Source organism: Balaenoptera physalus (genome assembly GCF_965194825.1).
Source record: "Balaenoptera physalus genome assembly, chromosome: 4".
Taxonomy (NCBI): Eukaryota; Metazoa; Chordata; class Mammalia; order Artiodactyla; family Balaenopteridae; genus Balaenoptera; species Balaenoptera physalus.
Window position 1 is genome coordinate 26,079,602 of NC_138891.1, and position 17,298 is coordinate 26,096,899.

General features: G+C 36.0%; 1 protein-coding gene and 1 long non-coding RNA gene across 23 annotated transcripts in view; one reads left to right on the top strand and one right to left on the bottom strand.

Annotated features, from left to right (window-relative positions):
- The window catches only part of SLC9A9 (solute carrier family 9 member A9), a 683,127-nt gene that overhangs the window by 367,818 nt on the left and 298,011 nt on the right, over nt 1-17,298 (bottom strand). For all 21 annotated transcript variants that reach the window (XM_082461227.1, XM_082461222.1, XM_082461225.1 and 18 more), the window contains one exon: nt 12,590-12,705. In XM_082461227.1, the coding sequence (XP_082317353.1) occupies nt 12,590-12,705 (116 nt within the window). The remainder of the gene's footprint in view (nt 1-12,589; nt 12,706-17,298) is intronic.
- LOC309660550 overlaps nt 1-17,298 on the top strand; it is a 192,673-nt gene that overhangs the window by 104,728 nt on the left and 70,647 nt on the right. The gene's annotated exons all lie outside the window — the stretch shown is intronic.

Sequence of the window (17,298 nt, forward strand, 5' to 3'; positions counted from 1 at the left end):
ACATTTTCCACAGTGAGATGCACAATTTTAAAGTACTTATCCAAAAACCAGTTACATGATTCCTTTAAACCTCTCACCTACCTTAAGAATGTGAAAGGGTCTCTAGACTCTAGCCTAGCAGGTTAAGATTTGTGAATGGTGTTCTGCTACTTGTGAATTGTGACTCTCACACTCCCACATGGGGAGGGCTGGGGGTGTCTGACCTCATCTCAAGCCTATGAAAAGGAGTTAGAGTCTGTCATACAGAGTGAAGTAAGTCAGAAAGAGAAAAACAAATACAGTATGCTAACACATATATATGGAATCTAAGGGAAAAAAAAAAAAAAGGTCATGAAGAACCTAATGGCAAGACGGGAATAAAGACACAGACCTACTAGAGAATGGACTTGAGGATAGGAGGAGGGGGAAGGGTAAGATGTGACAAAGTGAGAGAGTGGCATGGACATATATACACTACCAAATGTAAAATAGATAGCTAGTGGGAAGCAACCGCATAGCACAGGGAGATCAGTTCTGTGCTTTGTGACCACCTAGAGGGGTGGGATAGGGAGGGTGGGAGGGAGGGAGATGCAAGAGGGAAGAGATATGGGAACATATGTATATGTATAACTGATTCACTTTGTTATAAAGCAGAAACTAACACACCATTGTAAAGCAATTATACTCCAATAAAGATGTTAAAAAAAAAAGAAAAAAAAGAAAAGGATCTTTGCCTAGACCATCAGACAGCTTAAGATGTGACCCCTGGAGTTGGGGAACACAGTGGAATATTGGTTGACTCTCGCCTGAGAAATCTAAAGGGATGTGGCTGTCCAGCTGCTCTAATGGTGGCTTATCGTTAATCAAATAAAAAATTTCCTTACTTCATCTCTGCCCGCATCTTGTAGGAGTCAGGAACTGCATCTAGCAAGGGGTAGATGAGGCATGTGAGAAAGAAGACCCCAACCAACCTGCCTTCAACGGGCTAGGAGATGTGGGGCAAAGTCTTAAATTAAATTGAAAACATGCAATATTACATGATATTGGACATATTCATTGCTGAATTGAGACTCTGATTGCAACTTAAAGACCAAAAGTTTTCATCCACGTGGGAAAGGAGTAGTCTTTTAAAGAATACTTTTAAAAGAGCAATGGGAGAAAAAAAGCCGTTTCTACAGTTATACCCCATGAGTCTTGCTTTATACATATATATGTAAATACAAATACAGGCATTCCCATGTATTTATGTATATTTATGTATATAAATGTACTTATATACATAATGTACATACATAAATACATGGAAATGATTGTTGTTTTTAAAAAATTTGAATCATATATATACTTTTCTGCATTTTGCTTTACATAGTCAACAGTGCCTCCTGGAAAGCTCTCAAGTCAGCTGGAAGAGCACTAATTTTCTTTTTTAATGGCTACATGACATCGTGTAGATGTCCTGCAACCTATCCAACAATTCCCTTATGGATAGGATTCACTTTGCTTCTTTTTTTTCTCCCCTCCACTTAAAAAGATGTTGCAATAAACATCCCTGTCCATATATCCTTAAGAACCAGTCTTTTTACTTGTGTGGGACAACCTCCCAGGAGTCAGATCGCTGGGAGAAGGGGCTATGTATTTTAAATTCTAATAGCTGTTGCGAAATTGATTTCCAAAAGTCTGTTGATGATTTAAATTTCCACTAGAAATGTGTAAGAGTCCACTTTTCCCTGCCTCCCTGACAGCAATGACTGTTACTTGCTGTTACAATTGTTGCCAAACTGTTAGGGGTAAAATGATATGCTGTTACTTTATTTTACATTTTATGGTTTCTGATGAGTTTGAATAACTTTTCACATTTGAGGCCCAAGAGGATTTGCACTTCTATGAATTGTCTCTTTATTGTCTTTGCCCATTTTTCTGTTAGTTATTGCCAGATTGTCCTTTTTAAGTGTCTTTGTATATTAGAGACAATGATACTCTGTCCTCTATATTTAAATGTTTTTTCCCCAACAATTTAAGCAATTTAAAAATTGTTTTAAAACAATTTTATATAGTCAAGTATGTCTATTCTTTATTTGTAGATTCCAGGTTTCCATTCTTTGTTAAGAAGAATTTCCTTATCTATAATCTGCAAATATAAATGTACAGATTTTATTGCAGAAGTTCTTTTACTTCATTTTTTCATTTACATTTTAATTCTTCTAGGTATATTTTTGTAAATGGTAGATAAGTATCCAATTTTAATGTCTTCTAAATGGATAGCCAGCCAATTTTACAAATATCATTTGTTAAATACACAATCTTTTCCACACTGAATTGAAATATCACCCCTCAAATTCCCATTTATACTGAGACTTGTTTCTAGATCCTCTATTCTTTTCCACTGGTCTCCCTATTCCTAGGCCAATACCATATTAGTTTTATTATAATAGCTTTGTAGTTTATTCTTATATCTGGTTAGGCAGTTCCCCTCATGCTTTTATTCTACTTTATAAACTTTAAGATAATTTTATCCAGTTCCAAATTTTTAAAGTGTTAGGTTTTCATGGGAATTGCATTAAATTTTTATATTAATTTGAAAAAAAGTGGCATTTTTATCATAGTGTTCTTCCCATCAACAAGACGATGAGCTAGTGTAAGCTACTGGCTTCCTCCCCTAAATCAATGATAGAGAAAGTATACAAAGAAAATGGAATTGGAGCTAACAGACAATAATAACAATACCAACAAAAGCCATGAGAAATCCCCAGGAAGAAAGAAGTCTGTTTTGAATTGCTGCTTGTGGAAGGGAGGTGAGGGAGTTGGGAAAGTTACGTACATAAGACTCCAGCAAAGGGCAGCTATACACAGCAGTGAAAAGACAAATTAGAAAAAAACAAAATAAGCGCCACCCTTTTGGCTCACTTGCATTCCATGGAGTAATTATTGCTCAGCTCCTTGCCACACTAAGCATACACAATTAGCTAGACACCAGAACAAGTGTTCATGGGAGTAATATCAGGCAGTACAAAAGATCTCCTGGCATAAGGAATTGACGAGAATCTTAGTCATTCTCTTTCCATACAAATCCTGGGGCTGATGGATTCCCAGTGCTGTCTTTCCTTAAGGGTCTAAACCCGACCCGAGAAATTAGCTAATGTGGGTTTCTCAATTTTGGCACTATTGACATTTTGGGCCAGATGATTATCTGTTGTGAAGGGAAGGTCTTAACTGCATCATCCTTTGATTTATCTACTCAATTGCTTACTTGGAAAAATCATGAATTTTATCTGCCCTTGATCCTCTTAACTTTTCTTATAAAAATGTTGTTCAAATTGTCCTCTGACTACTTCAGGAATCTATTCTCTCTCTCTGTGTGTGTGTGTGTGTGTGTTCTGTTTGTTTTGACTGATTCCTATCTCAGGCTACTGAAAGGCCATGTTGTGTTTTTATTTTTCTTTGTTGGGTTATTGGGGCTTAAGACTGTTCGTTGGACTACCCTCCAAGACAGCAGTCCCATAAGTGGCAGAAAGTAGGTCAGTGGTGTAGAAGAATGTGGGCTACCCTCAGACAGCTAGATGAGGCTACACCTTTGCCCAATAATCAAGGAAACCAAGTTCACTCATACAGAATCAAGTGGGTCAACCTATTCCCCCTTTTCCATCACCAAGATCCACGGACTTCTGCAAACCCAAACCTTTGTTGAGTATTCATAGCTTTCCAGTCTCCATCTAAAAACATCTGTGAAGACGGCATCTAGATGCTCATGCTACTCATGGTAGAGAAAGCTCAGTGCTTGTTATTTCACTTGTGGTGGGCTCACTGCTTCACCAGCACTCAGTTGCATAGAGGCTTCTATCTGATTTTAGCAAAATCAGGTAGATTAGAGTGAGTAATAAAAGGCAAGGAAGTCAAGTTAAGGCCATCACTTTCCCAGAACTCACTGCAGACCTTCATGAATTTTTCAGAGTGATTATAATGTTGTTTTGACATGACTGTCTTAGGGTCAAGTAATTCACCTCTAAACCTTAGTTCACTCTTTTGTAAAATAAGAGTGTTATCTTAAATGATTTCTAAAGTCTCTTTCTGCAAAGTGGGAGGGAGACGCAAGAGAGAGGAGATATGGGGATATATGTATATGTATAGCTGATTCACTTTGTTATAAAGCAGAAACTAACACACCATTGTAAAGCAATTATACTCCAATAAAGATGTTAAAAAAACAAATAAGTAAAAAAAAATTTAAAAATAAGTTAATTAATTAATAAAAAAAAATCTACAATTTTATTATTTTAAATTACTCCTTATACCATCCAAAAGCAATGTGCAGACATTGTCTTGATCCTTGGTCTAATAGAGAAGCTATAAAAAATTTTATGAGACAATTTGAGAAATTTAAATCTAGCTATATATTTGATAATACTTACAATTATATTAGTTTTCTATTGTTGTTGTAACAAATTATCACAAACTTTAAACAAAACAAATGGATTATCCTATAGTTCTGGAGGTCAGAAGTCTGACATGAGTCTCAATGGGATAAAGTCAAGGTGTCAGCAGGGCTGCACTCCTTTCTGGAAGCTCTATGAGAGAATTGGTTTCCTTGTCCTTTTCAGATTCTAGAGACCACCCTCCACATTCCTTGGTTAGTAGCCCCTTTCCTCCATCTTCAAAACCAGAAAAATTTTATCTCTTTGTGTCTTTCTTCCATAGTCACATCTATTCCTGATCACTGCCAGAAAAGATTCTCCAGCTTTTAGTGACCCATGTGATAAGATTGGGCCAACCCAGATAATTCAGGGTAATATCCACACTGCAAGGTCTTTAATCACATCTGCAAAGCCCTTTTAACAAAGTAAGGTAACATAGTCACAGGTTCTGGAGATAAGGACATGGATGTCCGTGGAGGACCATGATTTTGCCTACCACAAAAATTATTGTTAATATTTTAGTTGTGATGATGGCACTGGGGCTATGTTTTAAGCCAGATGTTTAAAATGGAAATTTGTTTACAGCTGCTTTATTTGACCAAAGATCCAGATATTGTCTACTCATTCCTTTTAGATGATATAAGGATTGGTTTAAAGTAATAACATAGGATTTTTTGCAGCAATAATAATTCTAGCTAATAATTTGAAAGAAATGACAAAATTAGAAAAGAATCACTATTTTGTCAATCTTAATGAAACTAATAGGTTCAGACAATAAGCATCAATGGATGAAACTATTACATGAAAATTTCATGGGAAAATTCACAAGGAGGAATCAGGCTGTCACCACCTGAACCCAACTGATCACACTTAACATCACTAAAAGTCAACACCCAGAGAAGGTGTAACTTCTGATATGATGCAACATGACCTATACAGCATCCCCTATGCAGCATTTTTGCAAAACTGGTGAACCTGAATCTAATCAAGATTTTTTGAACTAACTTTCAAAATGGAAATACAGGAACAATTAAATGACACCACCGGGGCTTCCCTGGTGGCGCAGTGGTTGAGAATCTGCCTGCCAATGCAGGGGACACGGGTTCGAGCCCTGGTCTGGGAAGATCCCACATGCCGCGGAGCGACTAAGCCCGTGAGCCACAATTGCTGAGCCTGCGCGTCTGGAGCCTGTGCTCCGCAAAGGGAGAGGCCGCGATAGTGAAATGCCCGCGCATTGCGATGAAGAGTGGCCCCCACTTGCCGCAACTAGAGAAAGCCCTCACACAGAAACGAAGACCCAACACAGCCATAAATAAATAAATAAATAATTTAAAAAAAAAAAAAAAAAAAAAAAAAAAAATGACACCACCGGTAAGTGAACAGACAAATCTAGAATGTGGGATGTCCTATAGAGCTGACCGATTTCAACAAGTCAATAGCATAAAAAGTGGCGGGGTAGAAGAGGGCAACACTGCTTTGGACTAAGAGAGAATGCAGAGATATAACACCTAAATGTCAAATGTGAAGCTTTTTTTGGGTTCTGATTAAAGTAAAAGGCAAAAATCAGGGAAATTGAATGTGGACTGGTTCATCGATCAAGCCCTGCAAGTACTTCTCTCTTCCCATACCCTGCAGTTTATCATACATGGTCTCTTTGGGGGCTCTGCCTTTAGTTATCCACTCTTTCTGTTAAGGGATGCTGATGACATTTACATCATCAGCAAGATCTTCATCAGTGAGGAAAGGAGGAAATTAAATCAATCAAATAATATCTAAATCACCCGAACTGAAGGTAAACTGAAAATTGGCTGAAGCCAGTCTGAAATATGCAGGAAGAATTAGATTTAAGTCTAAATATGTAACTGTAAAAGAAAAATATGAATAGTTAATAATACCTCACTAAGATTTAGCTAAGGCTAAATGGGAAAGAATTAATTTAAAGAAGACCAAGAAAAATCAGACCTGGAGAGCATAGGTTCTCTTTCATAAATCAGTGAGTCACAATAATTTAGGCAATAAATGAATAATTGTGGGGTAAGATTAACTAGGTGTTTAAAGGTTGTTGAAGATCTTAAATTGCACCAATTTAGCAGAGAGTAGATTCAGTGTGTTTGAATATAACAATTAGCTCCCAGAAGAAAAGGGAGCTTAAGTATTCCTGTTCAAGTGTGGGTCTCTGCTATGTGAGATCTTCTCTAACATTTGCTGAGTTGGTGTCAGAACCCCCAAATGTCTGAGTGGAGGGCTTTGGGTTCACTTTTAACTATTATAAAACAAAATCTTGTTTTAAAATAAAATTTTTAAAAAACCAAAAAAGCAGTCTCACAGAAATAAGTGCCAAATGTTAGAGCTGTAAAGGGCTCTAGTCGAAACATTTCATTTTACAGATGAAAAGTCAGTTTCTTCATCTGTAAAATGAAGGGGTTGGAAAAGATGAGATCGAATATCTTCCACTTTCAATAACCCATAAAATCTAGAGAGGCTAAGGGGTGCCCAAAGTTGTTCAGCTGGTCTGTGCCAGACTTGGAAAGTGGACTTGATTCCCAGGATTCTCGTTATGGCTGTGAGTCAATTCTGTATTTTAAAAAATTCAGTCAGCTCAGTTGTTTGATACAATGTAGATAAATAACCATCTTACTGAGCTAGATTTTTTTTTTCTATTTCAATCAGTTTTCCTGTGTCATGTAAACATAACCTCAGGAATATCGCTAGTCACAGAAGGAGCAAAGCTTGAACACAACACACTTGGAGCCGGCTGAATCACTCCATAAAATACAACAACTTGGCCATTAGCATTGGGACCAAGAAACAATGGATGCAATGCTTTTCAAAATGCAGATTTGTGCACAGGTGACCTAAAATGGGACCTGACCATGAAAAGCAAAGTATCCATATATGGCAGAAGAGAGTAACTTGAACTAACTAGAAATCACTGATGGATTGAAAATAATTTACTTGAGGCCCCATTTCCGTGGATGCCAAGGGACTTCTGCATTTCCCTGGGGTTGGGGGAGGTAGCATGAAATATTCCAGCAATGAACAGACCTAGTGGCCAGGTCTTCTCTATGCCTGGAGATGGAATGGTCTATCCCTGTACACCACTCTGGGACTCTGATCTTCTAATCGACACCACGGGTTCTAAATCTGAGACATACTTTCATTTCATCTCTTCCAGGAAGCAGGTCAACATCATACATTAAAAAAGGCTTTTTCCTCCCCCATCCCATAAGCAAAATAAAACAGACAAAAATGTGCAAAAAATATTTGTAACTTATATTACAGACAAAGGGTTAATATCCCTAGTATATTAAGGGCTTCTAAAGCATGAAAAATAAAAGACCAACAACGCTACTGGAAAAAGGGCATCTTATAAACATTTGATTTTCAGAAAAAAAAAAATGCATATGTTCCCTAAACGTATGAACAAATGTTCAACCTTACTCATATTAAGAGAAATATTAAGTCAAGCCACAGAGAGATACAAATCCTCACTTATTGTATGGGCAAAAACCCAAAACTGTAACAGAATTCTGCATTGGCAAGGCTGTACAGAACAGATACTGTCATATGTTGCTGGTGTGAATGCAAAATGGTACAAACTTTATGGGGAGGAATTTGGCATCTAGGAAATTACAAATACCTTTTAACCTGTTTCTACAAATCTATCCCAAAGAAACAGGAGCAAAATGTGGAAAGCTATTAATTTTAAAGTTATTAACTGTAACACCATTAATAATTGCTAAAGACAAAAAAGAACCCAAATGTCCATTAACAGGCAACTGGTTGAATAAACTATGGAGTACTCTGCAACTATAAAAGAAAATGAGAAAACTCTTTATATGTTGCTATGGATTACTCTTCAAAATACTGTTAATTAAAGAAGAGCAAGGTGATGAACCATGTGTGCAGTAGTATATAGTCGAGCGTGTTCATGTTTGTTTGCTTAGATTTAAAAATAGAAGCGTACCAAATGTAAGGCCAGACACTATAAAACTCTTAGAGGAAAACATAGGCAGAACACTCTATGACAAAAATCACAGCAAGATCCTTTTTGACCCACCTCCTAGAGAAATGGAAATAAAAACAAAAATAAACAAATGGGACCTACTGAAACTTCAAAGCTTTTGCACAGCAAAGGAAACCATAAACAGACAAAAAGACAACCCTCAGAATGGGAGAAAATATTTGCAAACGAAGCAACTGACAAAGGATTAATCTCCAAAATATATAAGCAGCTCATGTAGCTCAGTATCAAAAAAATAAAGAACCCAATTCAAAAATTGGCAGAAGACCTAAATAGACTTTTCTCCAAAGAAGATATACAGGTTGCCAATAAACACATGAAAGGATGCTCAACATCACTAATCATTAGAGAAATGAAAATCAAAACTACAACGAGGCATCACCTCACACCAGTCAGAATGGCCATCATCAAAAAATCTACAAACAATAAATACTGGAGAGGGTGTGGAGAAAAGGGAACCCTTTTGCACTGTTGGTGGGAATGTAAATTGATACAGCCACTATGGAGAACAGTATGGCGGTTCCTTAAAAAATTAAAAATAGAACTACCATATGACCCAGCAATCCCACTGCTAGGCATATACCCTGAGAAAACCTAATTCAAAAAGAGACATGTACCACAATGTTCATTGCAGCACTATTTACAATAGCCAGGATGTGGAAGCAACCTAAGTGTCTATCGACAGGTGAATGGATAAAGAAGACGTGGAACATATATATACAATAGAATATTAGCCATACAAAGAAGCGAAATTGAGTTATTTGTAGTGAGGTGGATGGACCTAGAGTCTGTCATACAGAGTGAAGTAAATCAGAAAGAGAAAAACAAATACCATGTGCTAACACATATATATGGAATCTAAAAAGAAAAAATGGTTCTGAAGAACCTAGGGGCAGGACAGAAATAAAGATGCAGATGTAGAGAATGGACTTGAGGACACGGGGAGGGGAAGGGTAAGCTGGGATGAGGTGAGAGAGTGGCACTGACATATATACACTACCAAACGTAAAATAGATAGCTAGTGGGAAGCAGCCGCATAGCACAGGGAGGTCAGCTTGGTGCTTTGTGACCACCTAGAGGGGTGGGATAGGGAGGGTGGGAGTCAGACGCAAGAGGGAAGGGATATGGGGATATATGTATACGTATAGCTGATTAACTTTGTTATACAGCAGAAACTAACACAACATTGTAAAGCAGTTATACTCCAATAAAGATGTTAAAAAAATAAAAATAGAAGCGTAAACTAAAAATCAACCAAAATGGTTGAAAAATTAGGATAGAGAGGACAGGTCTAGAAGCTAGATTTCTCTTCTTTTGTCCTATGGTTTTCATTTTGCAATTCTGTAGGTATTTAATCTAATTTTAAAACAAAAATTAAAAGCAAAATGAAACGAACATTATTGTATAATTGACTTGTGGCTTACCCACACAGAGGATTATTTCAAGAGCTCTTAAAACAGAGTAATTTTTAACTGTTTATCCTAGTGGTGTATACACAAAGGTTAAAAAGAACCACAATGAAATCTAAGCAGTTTTCAATAATCATATTTTTAGTAATAATATGTGTATTGTAAATTTGAAAATATATATATTTAAAGGAAGTAAGAAATTATATTAATGTAATAGAAAGAAGAAAAGTAGGCAGAAGAAAAATTTAAATGCAAAATAAATTCAAAGCAGTTAAGTTAAATTTCTATAATCCTAAATTGGAAGTAACAATATTAATATGAATTTGTGATATTATTTCTCCTTCAAAACAAATAAAAATATGTAGAAACAATGACCAATACAATAGTAATGAAAACACCCAGTGCCCACATTTTGGTCTCTAAATAAATTTCCCTCTTAGAAAGAACCACGTCTTCTTAGAGAAATGTCTGGTTCTAAGTCAGGGTACAGGAAACATACAAAATAAGGTTGGAACATTTAGTCCTGCTCCAAAAGAAGAAATCTATGAAAGACTATTGGGTTTGTGGCAAAAGGATATAGGAGAAACTTGAAGAGGCTCCCAGTTGTCAAAGATGGAATATTTAAAAAAAAAAAAAAAAGATGGAATATTTTGATCAAAAAGTATAAATACAATAGTAGATTGAAACATATCAACTATGTTTAAATCCATGTGTTGATATGATACTTAAAAAAAGCCCCAAACCACCTCCTTGATCATATGTGGGAGATGATAGAGAAACAACTCATTATTTTGAAAATTAGAACATTAGTAAATAAACAAAAAGAATACATAATTTATCCTGATTTTTTGTTCAAATAATTATCACAGGGTACTCAAATAGTTGATCTGGAAAACTGCTTCTTTCAGGAGAGTACCAGCTAATACATGCAAAATGTAGGATAGAATTAGCATACCACTAGTTTGTAACCCCTAACAAATACTAGACTAAGCATAACCATCAACAGGTACTAAAGCCATTAGGTAAAATGGGGACGTCTAACATTAAGAGCTTCTCAAACTTTACTGTGCATATAAACCACTTGAGGATATTAAATTCTAGAATCTGATTCAGTAGTTCTGGAGTTGAGCCTGAGATTCTGCATTTAAAACAAGCTACCACATGGTGCCAATACTGCTGGTCAGAGGGCCATTCTAAGAAAGAGAAGAGCAGCCCCTAGTATACGGGAACTGGCCTGGTACTATCAGCTGGGTTTTGTTGTTCTCTTGTTGAGTGTAAACAATTTCACAGAAAACATCAGACAAATTTACTCTGTGACCATGATGGATCAAGACAAAAAACAAGCCTACCGTGTAATCACATCTAAACACAAAAAATGAACACTGTCCAAACCACAACATCCTTATCTTGGTTATTATAAGTGGCGCTGCTTCTTTACAAATTGTAGCCTTAGGCTCTATTCAGTCTTTCCTCCTGCTGGATAAGACTTACTAAAATGCCCAATCACTCATGCTTTCTGACAGCATCTAATCCAGAGCAAAGCTCCAATTCCTTAAGCCTTCCCTAAAATCACCAAGCATAAGCCCAAGTCCTATAACAAGTTCTTTCTAACACTGTCTGAGATGTCTCATGGCTCCTCTGGTGAGCATTCTCTTCATTACATGTAATAAACACACCTTGTTCAACTACAGGTGTGTTCTGGTGGTCTTTGGTGGAGTAGCAATTCAGTAGTGTGTTGGATCAGGCTGACAGGTGAGTCACTAAACAATATGTGTTTCCTGATGTGATGCTATAGAGATTCATAGCAAGCAAGTAATCTTGCCAAAAAAGATGAATGCTGATCTGATTAAACCTCTAGATTTAACCATCAGTTTACAAGAAATACAGAAGCTAGAGGAACATTTTAAGCAACCGTATTTAATTCAACCATGAGACAATTTGCCTTTTTTTCCAACAAATAAGCGACAAGAAAAATAGAAGATGGAAGGGGAACATATAGATTAAAAGAAACTCAATAGTCATATCCATCAATTGTAATGTGTAGCCCTTATTTGGGTCCTAATTTATACAAATTACTACACAAACTAATAATGATAATGACAAAAAGACAATTGGGGCTATATGAACAGAGGCTACCTCTCTGATAACATTAAAAAAGATTATTAATATTTTTAGGTTTCATAATGACAATGGTCATTTTTCAAAACATTTACAAATAAAATGATATGCTGTCTAGGATTTGCTTTAACATAATTCAGTCATAGCGAGAAGGAGTGTAGAAGGGTATACATAAAAACATTGGCCATATTTTATAATCATCATAATTAGATAATTTTAAGGGTATATGATTATTCTTTTTATTATTCTCCCTACGTTTAATATGTTTAAAACATTACATAGTAAACAATTTAAAAAATTATTTTTTACCATTTAATTCAATAGAGCATTTTTGAAAGAAGAAAGTTAAATAGAGAGAAATTAAGGACCACAGCTCAAAATGGCTACATATTCTACAGAAATAAACAGTAATGAATTTTAAAGAGTCTTTCCCATTACTGAAATTGCTTTCAGAACTATTTTTTGAGAGGTGTTAGAATATTCACCTGTTTCTTTTCTTTTTTTTTTGTAATCACTAACAGATATGTCAACTGCAAGTGAAAAGGAATAAGGAATATTATTATGTAGACTCGGGTGATGGTCATTAGAGAAAAATTCAATTTAAATGTTTGACTCTTAGAAAGAAGGAAACATATTATTTGGGCAATTACCTGGATCTGTAGCAGACATCAGTGAACCAAAAAACAAACAGTCAGTGAAGTGAAAGTCTCCATTTTTCAGCTGGTCAGCATATACCATAGCCTTCACAAAGCCATACATAATTAACCTGTTGAAGAGAAAAATATGATCTTCAAACATCAACTTGAATCCTGTGTAAACCCATGCCATCATAGCTGACATTCTAATGGGCTTCCTGAATAAGCATGATGCACAAATTACCACTAGTCTGCCGATTTGTAGCCATGCTAGTTCTCAGTACACTGTACCAAATATCACAATTTATTCACCTGGCAAAAGGTAAAAGAACATTTTATAGTGTACTTCAGTGAAAACAAATCTCAAGGATATAAAAAATTATCTGTGAAATATGGCATAGCAAGTCATACCCACAAATATAGTGGCTGGGTTGACATCTGTAAATGGATTGCTTTTCAGTTTTACTGTTTTGTCTGCTAGGGTGTCTGAAAAGGGTTCAAATGTCAAGTCTGTCACTGTGATGAGAAGGATACTGGCCACTCACCGGGCACTCAGTCAACCAGTTACTTTACAATAGATGAGTCTCTACTACTGGTGGTGTCAGGACACTTCCACACCAGGTAGAGAATCACTGTTAGGTTTAGAGCACCTGTAACTTCAACACACAGTTGAAAATGAATCCTGAAACAGTTACATTTTGATCTTGCAAAGAAAGCTATTCTGTTCATGAGATTATGTTTACCAAACCCATGGAATGCAAATTATCTGTTTTGGTCATCATTTGCCACCCTATAGCTTCTAAATTGTATTTAATTATTTAATTGACTGATTTTTCTAAATCCTAGTGGAGGAAACACAAAAATTGGTGAACTGGACCACGGTAGAATCGCTAAAAGTGACTGTAAGGGTCCTTAGAAACCACTGACTCTCAGACCAATAGACTGTTGCTTAGATATTCACACGTATTTAAATTAGTTTCTTGAAAAATGTTCTAGGGTTGTGAGCATGACTAAAAAGACGAGAAATCAGATATTCGAAATTTTAATGACAGTGAGAATGTAGATATTTCGAATTCTCTTATGAAAACTTTCTCTGTGAGAGAATATTTCAGACACACCTGCATTTAAATCCAGTTTCTACCACTTACTAGTTATGTGACTTTAGGGCATTACTAAAACCTTCTGAGGTAGGGATAACAATTATGGTTAGTCTACAGAGTTGTTCTAAGGATTACCTGAGGTAATATAAATTTGGGTTTTGACACATAGTAAATTCTCAATGAGATTATTACTGCTAATAGTAATTATCAAAATAGGTAATATTCACTTTCTATATCTATTTCTTCACATGTTTTAACTCCTTTCATCCACACGTTGATCCTACAAGGTAGGTACTATTTGCATTTTACAGATGAGAAAACTGAACACTGTGTGATCAAGTAAATTGCTCAAGGTGACACAGCTATTAAATTGTGGAACCCAGACTTGAACTGAGGAATTTGACTCCAGATCCCAGGCTTTTAACTCCTACATCATATTGCCTACATGAACAGTTCTATATTGTACATTATATGTTATCTCATACAACATACTCTTAACTAGTCCATAAGGTGGTTGTTCTACGTAGGACAAAGGCACAGCAATGGAGTATCGCTAAGAACTTGGAAATACTACTACCCATGAGTTGAACTATTAAGACAACCAACATGGGTTCGAGCAGAGACCCAATATTGCTGTGAAGCGTGTGGATTCTAGCAGGGGAGGCTGAATCTTAACTAGGCTGCAAGTGTTAACATATCTGAGAAAGCCTGTGTCATGCGACACAGCAATGGTTTCTGGGAAGAGGCCTCAATCATGGCAGCTCACCTACACTTATCTTGGGGAGGGCATTCTGCTGGTTACCAGGGTGTGCAGCCTCTGGATAGGTTAAGAGTAGAGTCATTCAGCTTGTTTATTCAATAGATGTTTATTACTGAACCCCTACTATTGTCAGGCTCTGTGCTAGGTGTTTAAAATACATCAGTGAACAAGACAAAGATCCCTGTCCTTATGGAGCATGTCTTTTATAGCAAGGCAGATGGCAATAAATATAATCATAGATTTTAATTATATATGTTATCCACATCACCCTCTGAATTCGAATCTGCATGTCTGATGAACACTGAGACTTTCTGGACAGTCACAACATTACCAGGGAAATGCTCTCCGATAGTCATCCCTTCAGCCTCACCTGGTGTTAACCTGACTTCACCACAGTTCTTTCTCATTTGAGCTACACTTCCAATATGGAGCGTGGACAGGCTCTGGAATCAGTATCAACTTTACGACCTATGACTATATTTCTGAATTCTCTACCCATTAGTTAATTTTACAAGTTAGGAATCTGAGGCTTAGAATTAAAATGACTTGCCCCATATTGCCCTACAGAAGCCATTAGATTGGGTAAGATAAAAAAATATATATGCATGCATATATATTACCCAGGCTTGGGAAGATTACTTGGAAACTAGAAGCCTCATATATATTTGATGAAAATAAAATTAAAGTCTTTATAAAAGCCAATTTGACAATTTATTTTAAAAGTATTAAATTTTTTATATTCTGTAGCTTATTAAATGATTTTCTATGAATTTTTGCCAAGAAATTAATCTTAATACACACCAGAAGGTGAGTATTTAGATTATTTCAGATTATTACTATTCATGAGTGAAAAATTCAAAGCAATCTAAATGTCCAGTGAATAAATTACTGAACACACATATAATGAACTAATATGCAACTATTAATACTATATACAAGAGTGTATATTAGGCATAGAAAAGTAAATTTATAAAGCAAATTATAAAGTGGTAATATATAATAATTTCTAATTTTATAAAAATTGAATATATTTAAGCACACATATAAACAGAAAAAGATCAGAAGCATATAGCCTGGGATGTTAATAGTGGTTATAAAATGACATGTGACTATTTTCTTTTTTCCTATTCTGCATTTTTCAGTTCTTTCTAAATAACAGTCATAATAAAAAAATAACAATGTACATTAGTGAGCGCTATTATGTGACATGACATTCATTATGTCATTTAATCTTCATAATACTTGAGTTAGGTACTATAATTATTCCTTTTTACAAAGGTGAAAATTAGGATTCAGAGAGGTTAAGTAAGTTGCCTAAGGTCACAGAAGTTAGCTTGTGACAGAGCTGGATTTGAAACCAGGCAGTTGTATACCAAAACCTGCATACGCAACCACCATTCTATAAAGATATGGAATTGTTTTGAAATCAAGAGAAACACATGTGCCTGTACACACACACACACAGGCACACACATACACACATACCCCTATACACAGTTTGTTCTTTTAAAAAAAGAAAGTAAAGGATTTGTTTACTCCAAATCAACCCCTGGACACAAAATAACTATAATTCCAATATCTTCCTTGAGATAATACCTTAAAAAGCAAGAAAAACAGAAAAAGCCCAGTGCAGTATGAGCTCAGTATGATCATTTTGTTATTATTACCAATAACAATGATCATTGTCACTGATAATTATAATGTCAATAATTAGTGTGTATCTATTATGTGCCAGGCACTTTTTTTTTTTAAATAAATAGCTATTGTTATTGTTGCTACATTATTATAACTAACTAATTATAACTATATTAACTGGGAGGATAAAAAAATGAACCCATTAGCAACCACCACATTCTCACAGGGTGGTATGTTCTATCAGCACTTCACAGAAACTATTTCAGATGGCTCAGGATACAGGAAAGATGTGGTCTGATGGGGAGAGGGAAGCCAGTGAATTCCAGTGCATGCAATGCTATGAAGATGGTGGACCCAAGTGAGATGTCCTTCTGGGGTCAGCCTGTGCTTAGGGACAGCCCAGGTCACAGGGATGGACAGAAGCAGAACTGCCATATAAAAAGCAAAATTGCTGATAACACTGATTTCAACAAATACCCACTTAGTGCCATTCTTTAAAAAGCAGAGTGCTTATGCTACAGAGGATACAAAGGTGCAAATCCATGACCCGCCTTCAAAGAGTAGAGTTTCACAGGATGGCAGTCATGTCACTTATAGAAGGCACTGGGTAAAAGAGAATTTGAAGAAATGTCCTACACAATGCTCCACATACTCACTTTATTGAGTGTTTGTGACACACGTACTGATTTTAAATTTCATGAGCTTGTTTCACACTATTAAAGCTCCACACCTAAAGGCATGTTGCAAAAATGTTTCAAAACAGAAAGTTCCAGAAGGCTCAATTGCTTGGATGATCTTTAAGTATGCCATCTTAGTCTCTCTCAGTATTTTTTAAAAAGAATACATCTTTTTTAAAAATAGTCTTGATCAAGCTATGAATAGATCTACTGGAAAAAGCAGTTTTTTGAATTGCTAGAGATATGCAAGGGGAATTGTTGTCAGTTTGGAAACAGCTGTGTGGACCAGGCCTGTTAACTGTCAGAAGAGCCACATTCCTGCCTGTGAGAGCTTGTGAAACAGACCATTACGTGGACCTCACTCTGCAGTGGGAAAGCCCAGCACCAACAGGCTCTGGAAGCAAAACAAAGATTATAATCTGCACCTAAATTGCTGATTTCTATACTCAAACATTTCCTCTGGATAAGCATCTTTATTTATTTGTTCACATTTTATGGATAGTTTCAATCTCACAGTTTCTTTTTTTTTCTGGGGCATGCATTCAAGGGCAA